General features: G+C 32.1%; 2 protein-coding genes across 2 annotated transcripts; both read left to right on the top strand.

Annotated features, from left to right (window-relative positions):
• Window positions 1–315: 315 nt before the first annotated feature.
• LOTGIDRAFT_96132 (hypothetical protein) lies at window positions 316–930 on the top strand (the record flags this gene model as incomplete). Its single annotated transcript, XM_009062159.1, has 1 exon — window positions 316–930. A coding segment is annotated over one exon (615 nt), but the record flags the coding sequence as incomplete, so codon positions are not given.
• A 1,560-nt stretch (window positions 931–2,490) lies between these two features.
• LOTGIDRAFT_183446 (hypothetical protein) lies at window positions 2,491–10,567 on the top strand. The gene is made up of 5 exons (XM_009062158.1): window positions 2,491–2,666; window positions 6,612–6,744; window positions 7,932–8,069; window positions 8,401–8,455; window positions 8,878–10,567. The coding sequence occupies exons 2-5, from the start codon at window positions 6,613–6,615 to the stop codon at window positions 8,973–8,975; spliced, it is 423 nt and encodes a 140-aa protein (XP_009060406.1). The 5' UTR covers window positions 2,491–2,666; window position 6,612; the 3' UTR covers window positions 8,976–10,567.
• The last annotated feature ends 4,370 nt before the right edge of the window (window positions 10,568–14,937 follow it).

The following is a 14,937-nucleotide window of genomic DNA, read 5'->3' as shown; positions in this document are numbered from 1 at the left end:
ATAGTACTACATCCGATGATGTGGAAGAACTCTAAATCACCAAACAGAATAAATACGACATATTTGGGATTCGTCAGTTTTCTGGATAGAAACTTTTGGAATTCCGAAAGTGAAGACATGGAAGTTTCTCTGATGGTCAATAAGAAACCATACGATAATATGTCGATTCCGTATTCAGATGAAAATGTGGATCCACTAACCCTTCGGAATAATCGAACAGTTCAGAATCAAATTTTAGACTATTACACCAAAAGTCGACAATTACCAATTACTTTATATAACGATTACCTCATCAATAATAAGGAAATCTGTTCTGGGTCATCGGTTACAAATGTCATAGTGATGGTTCATTCTTCCATTCCAAACTATCACAGAAGAAACTCTATAAGAGAAACGTATGGTTCTAAAACTTTGTTTTTACCATTTAAGATAAGAGTAGTTTTCTTAGTAGGTCGTCCGTCAAATCGAAATATTCAAGCCGCAATAGAAAGTGAAAGTATGAAATATAGAGACATGGTGCAAGGAGATTTCTTTGATTCTTACCATAATTTAACACATAAAGCTGTAATGGGATTACGATGGGTGACAGAACATTGCCAGAACTCAGAATGGACACTTAGGGTAGATGACGATGTAGTTTTTGATATGCAGTTATTTCTAGAATTATTTGCATCACGACTGAATCCTAATAATATACATTGTTGTACGATAAACTACCCTCGAGTACTACGAACAGGAAAATGGAAAGTGGCTCGAAATGAGTTTCATGGGCGAAAAAGATACCCATGGTCATATTGTCCCGGTTTTGCAGCGGTGTTCCGAAGTGAGATGGCAAAACGACTCTATAGAGCGGCTTTCGTCTCACCGTTTTTCTGGATCGATGATATTTATGTTTACGGAATTTTACGTCATCAAGCAAAGATACAATTAGTAGATTTTAGCTCTAGATTTTTTATGACTAACAATTATGAATTTTTGAAGAATTGCATTTTACGGCAATTGGTCAATTGTAAAATTCTGGCTATGTGTATTCGTGACAAATTCTTCAAAAGAGCTTATCATTTATTTACAATACGAAAATCGCAAAGAGAATTTCGACAATTAGGACAAGTTTAGCTTGTAAGAGAAACAGTTTATTAAAATTACCGTTGTCGTAACGAGTTCCGGGGCTGTGGGGAATAGCTGTGCACTTAGAAGCTCTTAACAATAATTCCTTTAAGATGTCAAATCACCGTCCATCGCCATACCTTACCACCTCTAATAATGAACATAAAATTTAAATTCTCAAACATACGGCAATAAGAGAGTATAATATTCAGAAGTGGAGCCTGGTGTCATAACTAAACAATAGATAACCTGTATAATCCATACTACAAAGTAATTAATAAGGCTTAAGAAATTTTTTTTTATGGGTTTATCGGATTACCCATATTAGCGGAATATGGCGTTTTAGAATCATTTCACTTGTATATCTAGTCCATTTAAATTATAAAGTTTATTATAACTATGTTATTATTTTTATGAAGCCCTAAAAATCTAAATATTTATCCAGAAACAGTCCAGTAGGCATATATATCTGCACCAGAATGGTCATATTCGCCATTTGTTCGACCAATTGTAGGACAGCCATGGTCTCAGAAACGGGATTTTTAGTGTTCACACCTCACCGTCGAAATTTGAGACCTGAAACATTTAGTTGGCTTGAATGACTTGTTGAGCCGCTATAGTTTCAGCTCTGAATGTTCGCGAACCTTTAAACTCTCAAATACCAGAGATAAGGCTGAGGTTTGCATTGGTTAAAGGGAGGTAATAAAGTCCTATAAGACTGTTTGTGACAACAACTAATTAATGGTTACGCCTCACAGTTCGCGAGCAATTTATGCGTTTGTAATCCTAATTTATGTGTTTTTGTGAAAATCTGTATGAAGGCGAGAATAAAGAATTCGATTTGAAGTAAGTGTTTCACTATAAAGGTGATTTAGACAAACAAGATCGTACATACATTGATATGGAATTGGAAATACATAGTACGGTACCCGACATTTACACATTACAAGCTTAATAATAAATTTTCTTAAAAGCTCATGTAATTGTATTAGTATGTATAAATCCTTTTGAATTTATATTTTAGTATATTGACATAATTATGGCACAACCAAATATGTTTAAAAGAAAAAGACGCAAAATCTCGCATTTTTTTCCAAGCCAATCCCTTTAAACTGGAGTTTTTATCAGTACCCTGTGAGCAAATTTACTACAGGGCTATGTTTTATTTTCGATTACCAAGACTTAGTACTCAATATTTCATACATTATTTTGAAAGATATTCGCCAAAAATCAAATGATTTTTTTTACACTTGTTGTTCCTGATATTATGAAGATTTAAACACTAGTTTCTCTAAAAGTCAAGTTGTACGCAATTTCCTGTTTCACGCGTTTATTCCAGAGCTTGATAATCCCGTCTAGCGGCGTGGCCATTACTAGTGTCGCCCCCTAGGTTGAGTCAGTTGACTGGCGATACGGTACAGTAAACCGGGTAACAGCTTGTATTGAAGACCTCATACACCGGCCGCCATATTAGAATTTACTAGCCCAAATTTGGTTGAAGTTTGGAGAGTTAAGCCAAAATCCACCTAGTACTTTCATCTAACTATAAATTAAATCAGGTAATTTGTACCACATTAGTAATATTTACATAAACCGACAAGAATGTATAGTTGTTATCGAGAACATCGTAGACGAGGTGATGATTCATTTTTCAGACTTTCCCTGTCATCAATTCTGACATGGGGTTCGGTTTAGGATGAACAGTTTTCAATTTATGATATGTTTGATGCTATTTGGATGCGGTTCAGGGTGTAAATTCTTGTGTGTCGGCATCAATTTGCTTCTCTAACGCTTGAAAACGCTTTCCGTAGTTGACACTGACAGCTCATCAAATTAGTAGGGTCAAGGGAGGCGGGCACGTGTTAATAAAGTTGATTCTTCTCCGACGTCCGCGTTGTCGGTGGCATCTTGTTGATAATAATGATGTATTTAGTAGGAGATTATAATCAAATGATCATGGTGTAATTCCTTCTTGATTACATTGTGCAATCAAGATTAAGTGATTGTGATGTGATTTTACAGCCAAGACTCAAGTCTGGTTGCATAGTCTAATATTATTTTACATAATTGATATCAAAGAATGTGCATTATGTAAACTACTTAAAATTAAAATTGAGACCTAGCTTATTAGAAAGATTAGGAATAGTATATCATTGTCAAGGGTATGAGCATGATAGGTATGGGCTTATCAAAAAGACAACAACAACATTGAAAATATCTTTGTCTCAGGCCAAGACTTCACATTACTTCCTGATGCACAAATATTTTTATGGCTTACTCACCTGTCAGTGACTGACTGAGAGGATGTGACTTTGCTGTTTAAAAACAATTACCTCACCAATTGTATTTTCTTTGTTTCGTTGTTTCCATTGAATACTGAAAATGCATCTCTTGTAGTGTTAAATGAGACGTCTGCACCAATTATTGGAATAACCATTATGGAATTTCATGTGCACAGGATATCTCAATTCCTGCTTCTGTTTTGGGGTATATACGCCCTCAATTTATTATGACCGTGATGGAATAGGATATAATACAAGTTCACCATTAAATAGAACACAAATATAAATGCTTGCCGCTTGTACATTCTTGGGACATACCATGACTTTCAGTGGTTTTGTTATTGAATTAATACAATATCTGATTTGATAATTTTTATGATCATTCAAGCTTAGGTTACGTAAGCTGACTTACCTATTTGATTACTGTAACAAGTAATTGGTGTAGGTGTTGCCTTACTTTTACTTGCATCATAATCATTTTTGGATCCGTCATTTTAGTTACATGTACAGGCTAAAGTAGAGGTCTGGTTATAATGATATTAAAATCAATAAAATCTTGATCAGCAATTCTCATGAAGTGGCCTCTTTTAAAAGTGGGATTATCTACAATCACTTGACTCAGTTTCACTTGTGTATGTCAAATTGCCTAATAAATAACAACAAGAGTAGGCTAATTGCCAGCAAAGATTTATCAAATTAAGTGACTGACTGCATTTAATTTGAACTGTTTTTCTTAACTTTTTTGACTGTATTTGAAATTATTCTTTCATACAAATCTATGATATAGGCATTACATGATGAATCTTAGTGGGTCACGGAGTTGACACAGAAAAGTTGATTATAGTGTCAGTCAGTTATGTAAATTTGTCACCAATGAAAAAATGCTCTTAAAAAAAAAAATTGGGAACTCTATACTCCAGATATTATTGAGTAGAGATTACTGTTTATGATTATTTATATTGAAGATTTGAAGTGCTATAACTGTCTGATAAGAAGATTATGGATTTAACTTGTACCATTGCCAAATAATTATCATATTATCCAATACCAGTATAGGAAGTGTTTTTCTTTATATTTTTGAGAAACTTCCTTGCTGTTTATCGAATTACATTAATTAAAACCCCTTTTACATTAAAAAAAAACCAAAGGACTAGAGCTTTTTCAAGAATTCCTCAGACAAATGTGCTGGGATCCTTTGTCATTTACGCTACAATTGACTAGCTTGACTTGAATGAATGTGGATCTTGTTATCGTTATGGGGGAATAAATGCTGGGTTATCATGTGACAAGCGTTTATTCCCCCATAACGATAACAAGATCCACATTCATTCATTAAATAAAGGCTTGGTGTAAACTTGTGTGTGGAATCTCTATAAGGATGCTGAGATGTCAAGTAGAGATGTAGGGTATTGGATATGATATGTAATTATTCATAATATACCACACAAGTCTACGATAATTTCTATTACTATGATTTGGGCAGTGTCAAAATCAGGTTAATATTGAGTTGAAAACAGGAAGTTGATTTGATGTTGACCCTCCAGTCAAATATGTAAATTAATATTACTGTTCAATCAAATTTAAAGGTCAATGGTTTGAAAATGTAGTTCAAATTAGGGGCATGAAATATGTAATAAGATGTTAAATTAAGATATTAACCACTAGTTCAATGATGCTTTTAAAGGGACAGATGTGCCATTTTGGGGGTTGATTTTAGTTTTGAAGATATGTATATATAGTCTTCAGAAGTACTAGAAATGTATGAAATCACAAAATTCCTTTAAAAATACTTCAACCTAGGAATTTTACTCACTATTTCTATTGATGTTTTTTTCTATATATCACAGAGTATCTTGAATTGACGAGTCATCACTTTTACATTCAAACGCTGACCCACATGGATTTGAAGGTTCAAATTTCGACGGTGAGCTGTGAACACTATTACTGATTAGCTCAGCCAAAAAATTCCAGTTACTAAGTCCCCAGACTAAAGTATGATTGGTCAAATTAATAGCCTACCTGTCCCTTCAATGATTTAACCTGAAATTTATTGAAATAGGTTGATTTTAATTGTCCCTTTTACAATGGTCTTTTTTGCAAACAATTTTCATGAAAATTTATTTTCCTTCTTTTAAAAGACATCAAATTTTGTAGGCATGTGTACTATGTGTTGGCAACATGGTTCAAAATATGGTTAATGTCTTGCTCTCTTACATCTTTATGCATATCCTTTGTGTTTGTTTGTGTCTAGTATTAAGTGGTAAGGGTTTATTTTGTGCTTCACTGACTAACTGGAACTTGACAAGTATTTGTATAAAAATGTAAAATGGACACAATATATCCATCTTAATGTCTTGTTTATTTGGGATGCAGCCATCTGGAAATATTTACAAAGGATGGGTCAGTTCTGTTCACTGATCTCAACCCTACATAAAATAATAATCATTAGAAACCAATCAGTAACAGGTTTTGCTGTTTTATGTTAAAGCTGGATTTAAATTCTTCAATGCAGAAAATCGATGCATTTCATCAAGACAACTTTTTTATGATTAAATTTTTATTTATTTATAGATATCAGCCTTCAATCTATATTTCTCTATTCATACTTATTTTAACTACTGTACATCATTTACAATACTGCTAATTGGATACATTTTTGAGGTGAATTGACTGATTTAGTTTAATATTTTATGCTTTCAAAATTAGAATGAAATAAAGAAGGGTCTTTTGACACCACAATATTTGGCTATGTAGTTGGTTTATGTGTTCAGTCACTTTATATTTCCATCGACTTTCGTAAGTTACATTGTTTGAATGAGAAGAATTGCACAATAAAATATTTTCACTGTTAAAATAGTGTTCAAGAAGAATTGTATGCAATTGTAGTATTGTAATATGTTGTATTTGGAAATCTGTCAAAAATAAACAGAGAGAGACACTAGGGTGAGAAATGTGTAGTGTGTAGTAAGATAAGTAGTTAATAATCAGAAGGTAGTTAGTTGATACAGGCTGACAGGAAGTGACTTCAACCAGGAACTAAATTACTATTAGTTTATAATATTAATAAAATCTAATTGAATTTCAATCAAACCTTAGTAACCAGTGTGATCAGTGTTCGTATTAGGAGAGGTTTATGACTGTTTTGCGATATTAAGGATCATTAGAGTAGTGATTTATATATATTATCTTTTAACTTAGTTTTAATAACACTTGTTCTTTCAGAATGAGTTGGGATTCATACATCGATAACTTGATTGCTCAGACCAAAGATTCGAGTGGTGCAGCACATGCAGACAAGGCATGTATTATAGGAATTGATGGTGGAGCAGCATGGACTACCAATGCTGCTGGTGCGGTATGTATTGATAGTTTATACACTTGTCTTATTTACCTCTGAATTCAAACTAGCAGGATATATCAATTGTTAAAATATGTTGCAAGATAGCTTATACTTTCTGCATTTTTATATGACCACATCTCTTTATGTGGACATATATTGTCGGCACCCCTGTCCGTCCGTCGGTCCGTCAACATTTGCTTGTAAACGCTCTAAAAACTAGATTTTTTGATCGAATCAAATGAAATTTGGTATGTGTATACATATTCATAAAATGAAGATCAAGTTTGATTTTGAGCTATTTTCGATTTTTAGAAGCAGAAGTATTGCCCTTGCCCTAAAATCTTGAATATGCTATTACTCTCTTAGTTTTCAACTGATTTTGAAACTTAAAATGGATGTTTCGTTTTTACCATCAGCATGCCGTGAAGGGCGTATATGGCTGTGGTCCACTATCTTATTTCAAAATGATCTAATTTAAAAACTGAGCAACTCCTGCTGGGACACTCGTTTAGGTAAATAACCCTAGACAAAGCTGAACTAGTTTAAAACCCATAAAATGGTATAAATTATGTTAGTAGATAAAAGACAAATTCGACTGATAAGTCATGTTGTAGAAGGAAATATTAGTTTTTTTTGTTTCCCTGTCCTGTTTTATTTAATTAATTTTAAGGATGTAATCAATGTCATGTTTTATGTGTTATCCTACACCTTTCATACTGGTATTGGTTTCATAATATCCATTTATCTCCCCTTAGACTCAAACAGCATGAATCACTATAAAATTAAAATATTGATGAAAATATTCCTAGGGTGAAAGATGTGAGAAAAGGGATTCTTTTTATGATCTACCTGCAGTATATTGTAAAACAAACAAGTAGTAGTCTCTTCCACATAGGTTCCCTTTAGCAAATAACATACCCTCAATGAACTAGAATAACTAGCCAGTATATACTTCTATGATGCAAAAATTACCCATGAAATTAGAATTTTGGCATGTTTTTAATTTAGTATTTACAGGGTTTATCAATTAAATTATTTAGATTATCAATCGGTAGTCAGCCATTGATAATAGATCTCAATATTGTAATCAATATCAAACCCTGAATGGAAGTTTTTTCAGTGAGTTTCTAGGTAGTATGCTCCAGTTGACATATGATTGCAGATAGTTCCTGTATATAAAAAACTTATCATTTTTCTTCCAGGCTTTCCAGATATCTCCACAAGAAGGTGCTACTGTAGCTTCCTGTTTTAAATCGAAAGATTTTACCCCATTTCAAGCCAGTGGTATAGTCTTAGGTGGTGTTAAATATCAATTTTTACGGTCAGAAGATGGTAAATTGGTAGGTGTTTAATTCTGTTTCTTACATAACAGAGTAACAAAAGTAAAATCTATAGGCAGACAAGGTTGAAAGGAATTGTGCAACACGTGTTCTCATTGGTAATTTTAAGGGACAGGTGTGCCATTTTGGGGGTTGATTTTAGTCTTGAATATATGAAAATAGTCCTCAGAAGTACTAGAAGAGTATGGACTTCTTCAAGGCTAGTTGATCATTTCCAGCTATTCATTTATATTGAGAGAAAAAAGTCGTTACCTTGGATATTTAGAGATAGTTTGTTGAAGACGATTGTAATAATGGTCAGTAAGTTAATAACACCCTCTGTTTATTCTAGGTACTAGGAAAGAAAAAAGACCATGGAGGTGTAACATTACAATGTTCTAAAACTGGTAGGTTATTTCCTTTTATGTTTTATGCCTACAAAAATTTGTGGTATCAAATTTAACATTTTGAATAACTGCCTTTTCTTGCCTAAATAATAAAAAAAAATGGTTAGAGACTTTGGCGAAACTTTTTTTGTCATTTTGTTAAAACATGCCGGGATTCTGGTATGACTTGATCTTTACATGAATAAGTTTTGAGTTATTAATATTGCAAATGGTCTAAATTAAGCTTTAAATGATGTGAAAATCGTAAGCAGCTAATACTATCTAAGGGCCATTGCGATAGTGAAGTTATAAAGTGCTTGGTTTGTTGGAAACACTAGAACCAAGGATCCTAATTGAAAATTGGAAAGGTGCTAATCTTTGCTTATAATTATTTTAACCATATTGCACAAATCCATTAAAAGAATTTTGTTTGTATTTTTCAGCTATAGTTATAGCTCATGTTGCTGAAGGAAGTCAACAAGGCAATGTCAATAAAGGAGTAGGAGTAATAGCAGAGTATTTGGAGAGTTTAGGAATGTAATTTTCAACATTACTTATAATTTTATATTAAAAATGATTGACGCAGACATCATACAAATTACATCTATATGGTTTCCAAACTTCAGCATTACAATTTCAACATTTTTCACTTGAATTACGTTATTGTATAATCATAAACATGTAAGCTTGGCTTAAATTTGGAGAAATTGATAAATATCAAATCGAAATCTAATTTTGGACAATATAGATGTATTTTGTATTATTTATTATGTCTTGGCTTAACTATACAAAGAACAAAATTTGCTAGGTAAATCTATTCATTTTCTTTACCGTCATTTCTTATTTTAAGAAAAAACAGTGCTCTGGATTCACCCAATACCTGCTTCAGTATAATATATATTATGTTTGGGGAGCTGATTTTTAACTTTTAATATAGCAGGCCTTATGTACCATATTTTGTTATATGAAGTGTTCAGATAAGACAGTGACAACTGAATGAAAGAATGCTATAATTGTAATTTATTCAAAGTTCAATTGGTAAAGCTTTCAGTCGTTGTACTAAGAGCAGCTATCAGAAGTATTTGGAATAAAATAGAATTATTGTCCATGAAGTATATTTGTTTTCATAAGAAAGTATGTATATTTTACAGGAAGTAGGGATGTTTGCTGAAGATTTTTATTTAAAATTTTTTCACATCAATTAGATTGATCGTTTTTTCTTTCTTAAAAATGTACATAACCGAATTAAAGTTTGTAAACTCTGATTAACCCTATCCTAGACCCAAGTTATTCCATATCATGTCTGCATCAGTTATTTAAATGTAAGGGAGAGAATTCCTGAAGCAGGGAGATAACTCGAAATCATTCCTACCTATTTTGGTAACAATACTGGAATCATTTCCCACCTGATTACAACAATGTAGTATTAATCAATTGCTAAACTCTAACCTACACCTAATTAGACTACGCATGGCCCTCTTTTTGTCTTATTATAATGACTTAGAAGAAGTTTTGTTATATTTTGAAATGACTAGTGCTAAAGCCAAGTAATGAAAATGTTCCCATTTATTAGATTTATATTTATTTAATAATTTATTATGGAAATTTTCATGGCTTAAAAACAATGTTGAGTTTTCTTGCTGAGTAGATATCATGGATTCCTTGTTAACGTAGAAATTTAGAAATAAAATTTGACTGTTTTGTTAAAGTTTTTGTCGTAATTGCCAGTAATTTTGATCATTCTCATTTATTATTCTCTTTTATTGTTATATTATTTCAATAATCATCAACTGTCAGTGTCTGTGACCAAGTGTTCATTTCTGTTGTTAACCCTATCAAGCTCAAAAATTAAAACTTACGTCTCTTGGAGAAAATAACATTGAAATGATTATGTTCAAATTTTTCTTTGCTCAAATTTTGTTGGATAGTTTTGATTTAGAATTTCTGTTGACCCGGTTGATATTAGTAAATTATTACTGATATATTGCTGTTTTTACAACACTTTTACCATGTTATCTTTCACTGAAGTTTTCTCTGAATTTAGAACAAAATAAATCAATGTCTGTCCCCATTCTTTTTCTGTTCTGTACATTTTAACAAATGCATTCTTCATAATAAACAAAATGCCTGTTATATCGGTTTTGTCTTTGTCCTGATCTTGAATTGTTACTACAGAATGTTAATAGCCATTGAATGAAATATTCCTTGAAAGTTTGAGCTTTCGATGTCGAACTTAGCCAACTTCTATGTTTGAAAGATTAAGCTCTAGGTAGCTTTCAATATCCAATGGGAGAGGGCTCTAAACTGGTATCTAATGATATCCAACATAGCTTGATCGTAAAGCCTAATTTCACACTCTATGCGAATTTTCACCTCATTCCATTTGACTAGGCGTTTTATATGTCAACCTTCTCAGCCTGCTGTAAACATCGCATGAGAAATCCTGATTGAAAGAGATCACATATTCGTAGAACAGTGAACTAGAATGTAAAATGCATTGCCCAAGTATTCGTTATCATTTAAAGCCTAATAGTAGTATATTTCATTTCATTTACGACATACTACATGTTAAATCAGTTGGTTGTTAAGGTATACAAGATACACAATTACTATTGTAGTCAGATAGTAAACAAATAGACTGATGTCTAACGTATTTAGATTACATACGTTTCGGGATCCCTTTCCCAAACCCCACATAAACTAGGTTAGCCTATATAAGTATATTCAACAGAGAAGCCCATACGAAACTACGTTTCTTTGTTAGATAGATAATTTGATTTTGGTAACTCATAGGTTATGCGCGTCGTTTTGTATGAGGTGAAGGTAGTTTGGGAAAGCCTGACCTCCACAGACATCAACTATGATATGATAAACCTTTGTAATTTGGTTTAGCGCCTTATGAACATCAGTTTGATCCTACAAGGGCGTGACTTAATATCAATATTTAGTTCAGTGATGTTATAAGCCGAGCATTAAGAATGAGCTAGAAACTAACACATGCGTCAGTTAAAACCTTTTGGAAATGTAACCGTCTATATTAAACCAGCTGCTCTGATGATAAAATTAAATCATAATTTACAACACCCCATCAACACACAACATCAATATTTAAAAATTTAATTAGACGAAGAAAAAGAATGACTCACTTCTAATGACTATTATATTATTAATGAACCTGTTCCTACAATATTTCCACAAATTACCAATCTGAATCTGACACTGATGCATACAGACGATCGTCTTCAACTATAGGATGAATATTTCATGATTTTACGGGAAGTATCTATAGACGAAATATTTCTAGGTACCGGTATGATACATAAAGAATTTTCCCAAAAGCCCCGTACTGACAAGGCTATGTTACATAGACACTCGATGGAGACTTTGTTGGCTTCTTCAGCTTACAAGCCAGTATTCATAAAAAGAACTTTGAATTTCCCTTTTAAAAGCTTAAAGGCGGTGGTTATAAGCACTGTTCAAGTGGACATGTATTACGTCATATGTACTACGTATTATTAAACAAAAGCGATAATAACTTGACACTTTTGGTTTATCAATATTGCCGTTTGATATCGATTGTATCGAAGTTCTTGAACAATTTGCATTAAAATTTGTAGGCCTAATGATTGTCAAAATTTGATTTTAGTTAATATAGGCCTACTGACTTAGAAAAGAAACTATTTAAGTACAACTAGGGTAAAATGCTGTTATTTAGAGAACTCTGGGCTGCTTCTATCTATCAACGATTTCATTTGATTTTTTTCAAGTAGTGTTAATTCATACGGTGTATTTTTAAAACGATTTATTTGAAAGAATTGATATTCAAAATCAGTTATTCGTGGTTAAGCGCACTCGATATTGCCTATTGACTGTATATATATCTATGAATAAGAAAGGTATGGCCGTGTAAGAGTTGTCTATTGTGCGAGTGAATGAAAAGAATAAAAAATATATCTGTCGTTTAGTAACTATAGTGTACCTCTAACAACTAATAATTATCAGTGTGGATTATTAATATACCTGCTTTATTCTGGTTAATATTTTTGATGATATTTAATATACACACATTTTCAATATGAGTAGAGGTAAGTAAAACATTCTGATTCCCAATTATCCAAAAATGTGTACATTAAGGTATAAAATATCTCAATGTGTCCTGAATTATGGCCTTTGTCAATAGTATAGAAAGGAAATTATCCTTTTAAAGGAAATGGAAATGATTTGGCTCAAAGGTAAATGTCAAATATGAAGTGTATTCACTATTGAAATTACCAATGCCATCAAAATTAGCCAGGTGGACTTTTTAAACAGAAACCAATAGCACGAAATCTGTCACAGAGTGTCTGAAATTGAAAGAGACAATATACAATGCCTAACCGAGACACTCGCCATGATTCAGTAGGCCTTATTGCTGTTATCTTATGGAAATCAAATTTGAATAAAGTTTGTAGACTCCCTGTTTTATCAGCAAAAGTCCTATCAAGAGTCAGATTTTGTTCAAATAGAAACAATGGTTTGTTTTCAAGAAGGGATTAATCAATTGATAATTCATTATTTGTAATCAACGATTCAACTCATTTAAAATTTTGATTGACAGTTTACCGAGAGTAATCTCCCTTGGCATGCTTCCTTGTCCTGGTCCATTCGGTGAATGTTCAACCTAAACCTTCTACAAGTTCCTTCTTCTAATTCATAGAATTACAATAATATTATCTGAGGATATTAACATAATTGATACAAGTACACCGGAAACGAGCTGGTTAGATATGCATATTTTCGTGCATTATGTACAGTTATATTATTTTTATTTTACATCAGATGAAAGGGGTCGTTTTGCTGCCTCGCCCAGGATGCGAACCAAAGCGCCAAAACCCGACCTGAATCGAAGAACCAGTATGCGGCCTCTCGATAACCCGGGCCTTAGAAGACGTTCTTCTGTTACGTAAGTATACGTATTTATGTCATTATAATAAACGCAACGATGCAACGGCTACATCGCTGATTATAAAAATATTAAAGACCTCCTCAAAGACCATGTTTTACTTTTATAAAGACAATGTTATACTATTATAAAGACAATCTATTATAAAGACAATGTTATACTATTATAAAGACAATGTTATACTATTATAAAGACAATGTTATACTATTATAAAGACAATGTTATACTATTATAAAGACGATGTTACACTATTATAAAGACAATGTTACACTTTAATACAGACAATTTCATACATTTATAAAGAGAATCTGTTTGGTGTCGAAAATTTGATATTTACTTAAGATATTCCACCACAATATAAGACATATGCTATACTCTTACACATGGTTTAAAATGACAGATAAAAATGCATTTAATTTTGTTGATAAAACTCTACCATGTCGACCTTAGGGTATAGGTATAGAAACATGATATTGTACAACCTGATTATAAAGATGATATTTTTATGCTGAAAAATTATAGCGATCAGAAATAACATGATGTTTATTAATTCTTATCGACATACTTCAATGATTTATCTGATAAGAATAGATTAAAGACAAAAAACGGTGTATTGGTTACAGTTATTATTCAAACTGGGCGAGTCAAATTTTAATTTGGTGTACTCAGAATTGAATAATATCGATTTTTGACAATACCTTACAAAATTTACGAAATTGAATATTTCCTCGATACAAGTGTTACACAGACAAAGTAATACGAAAAGAATATATGGCTTTTAAGATGAATCTAATAACAATTTATCTTGGCTAGACTTCTGTCAACCCCTACAAAAACATTTCTCATTATTTCACATCTCAAATTACCAAGTAGACAAAAAAAAAATCATATAATTTAATACAATAGACACTACTGATCAATAAATTTGAACTTGGAGAGTTTGAATATATTCCGTTATACTAAGTACATATAGAATAATCAGGATCATGGATGCTAAAGGTACCTGGATGAAGGGAGTGAAGACAGTCAAGATGGTGAACACATTCAAGTAAGACCAATACAATGTTAATTCCTTCCAGAAAACTGGTAAAATTCAAGATAGGTCTTTCACCTAAAGTTGTGTCTTTGAATTCAAATTCATCAAACTTATATCTAAAATGGTTCTAGAATTTATTTTAAAAAAGGGGGTTATCGGGGACTGAGATATTATTCAAATTATATTATTTATTCCAATATTAAATTAAGTAGATAAATACAAGATAATGAATTTAAAAAAAAAATGATGCATTTTGTAATCGAGAAGACAGATATGTTGTCATAGCAACTTTAAATCAACCTGTCTCTATATTCATGTTGAGCTTTTTTTTAGCTTCAAAATAAAAATTCATTTCGATCAGTTACACGAAATATGGTAGATCAAGTAAATATAAACCCTACCCTTGTGACCACATGACTGTGACCAATTTGACTTTTGACTAAATTACTGTGACCAATTTGACTTTTGACTAAATTACTGTTATCAATTTGACTTTTGACTAAATTACTGTTACCAATTTGACTT

This window comes from Lottia gigantea (genome assembly GCF_000327385.1).
Source record: "Lottia gigantea unplaced genomic scaffold LOTGIsca_5, whole genome shotgun sequence".
Lineage (NCBI taxonomy): Eukaryota > Metazoa > Mollusca > Gastropoda > Lottiidae > Lottia > Lottia gigantea.
The sequence above is the reverse complement of the archived record's forward strand: the minus strand, read 5'-3'. Positions and strand labels throughout refer to the sequence as shown.

Coding starts and splice junctions, on each gene's coding strand:
- LOTGIDRAFT_183446 (XM_009062158.1), top strand. CDS start 6,613: ATGAGTTGGGATTCATACATCGATAACTTGATTGCTCAGACCAAAGAT. Junction 8,070..8,400: donor GGTCAGAAGATGGTAAATTG/GTAGGTGTTTAA, acceptor TGTTTATTCTAG/GTACTAGGAAAGAAAAAAGA. Junction 8,456..8,877: donor ATTACAATGTTCTAAAACTG/GTAGGTTATTTC, acceptor TGTATTTTTCAG/CTATAGTTATAGCTCATGTT.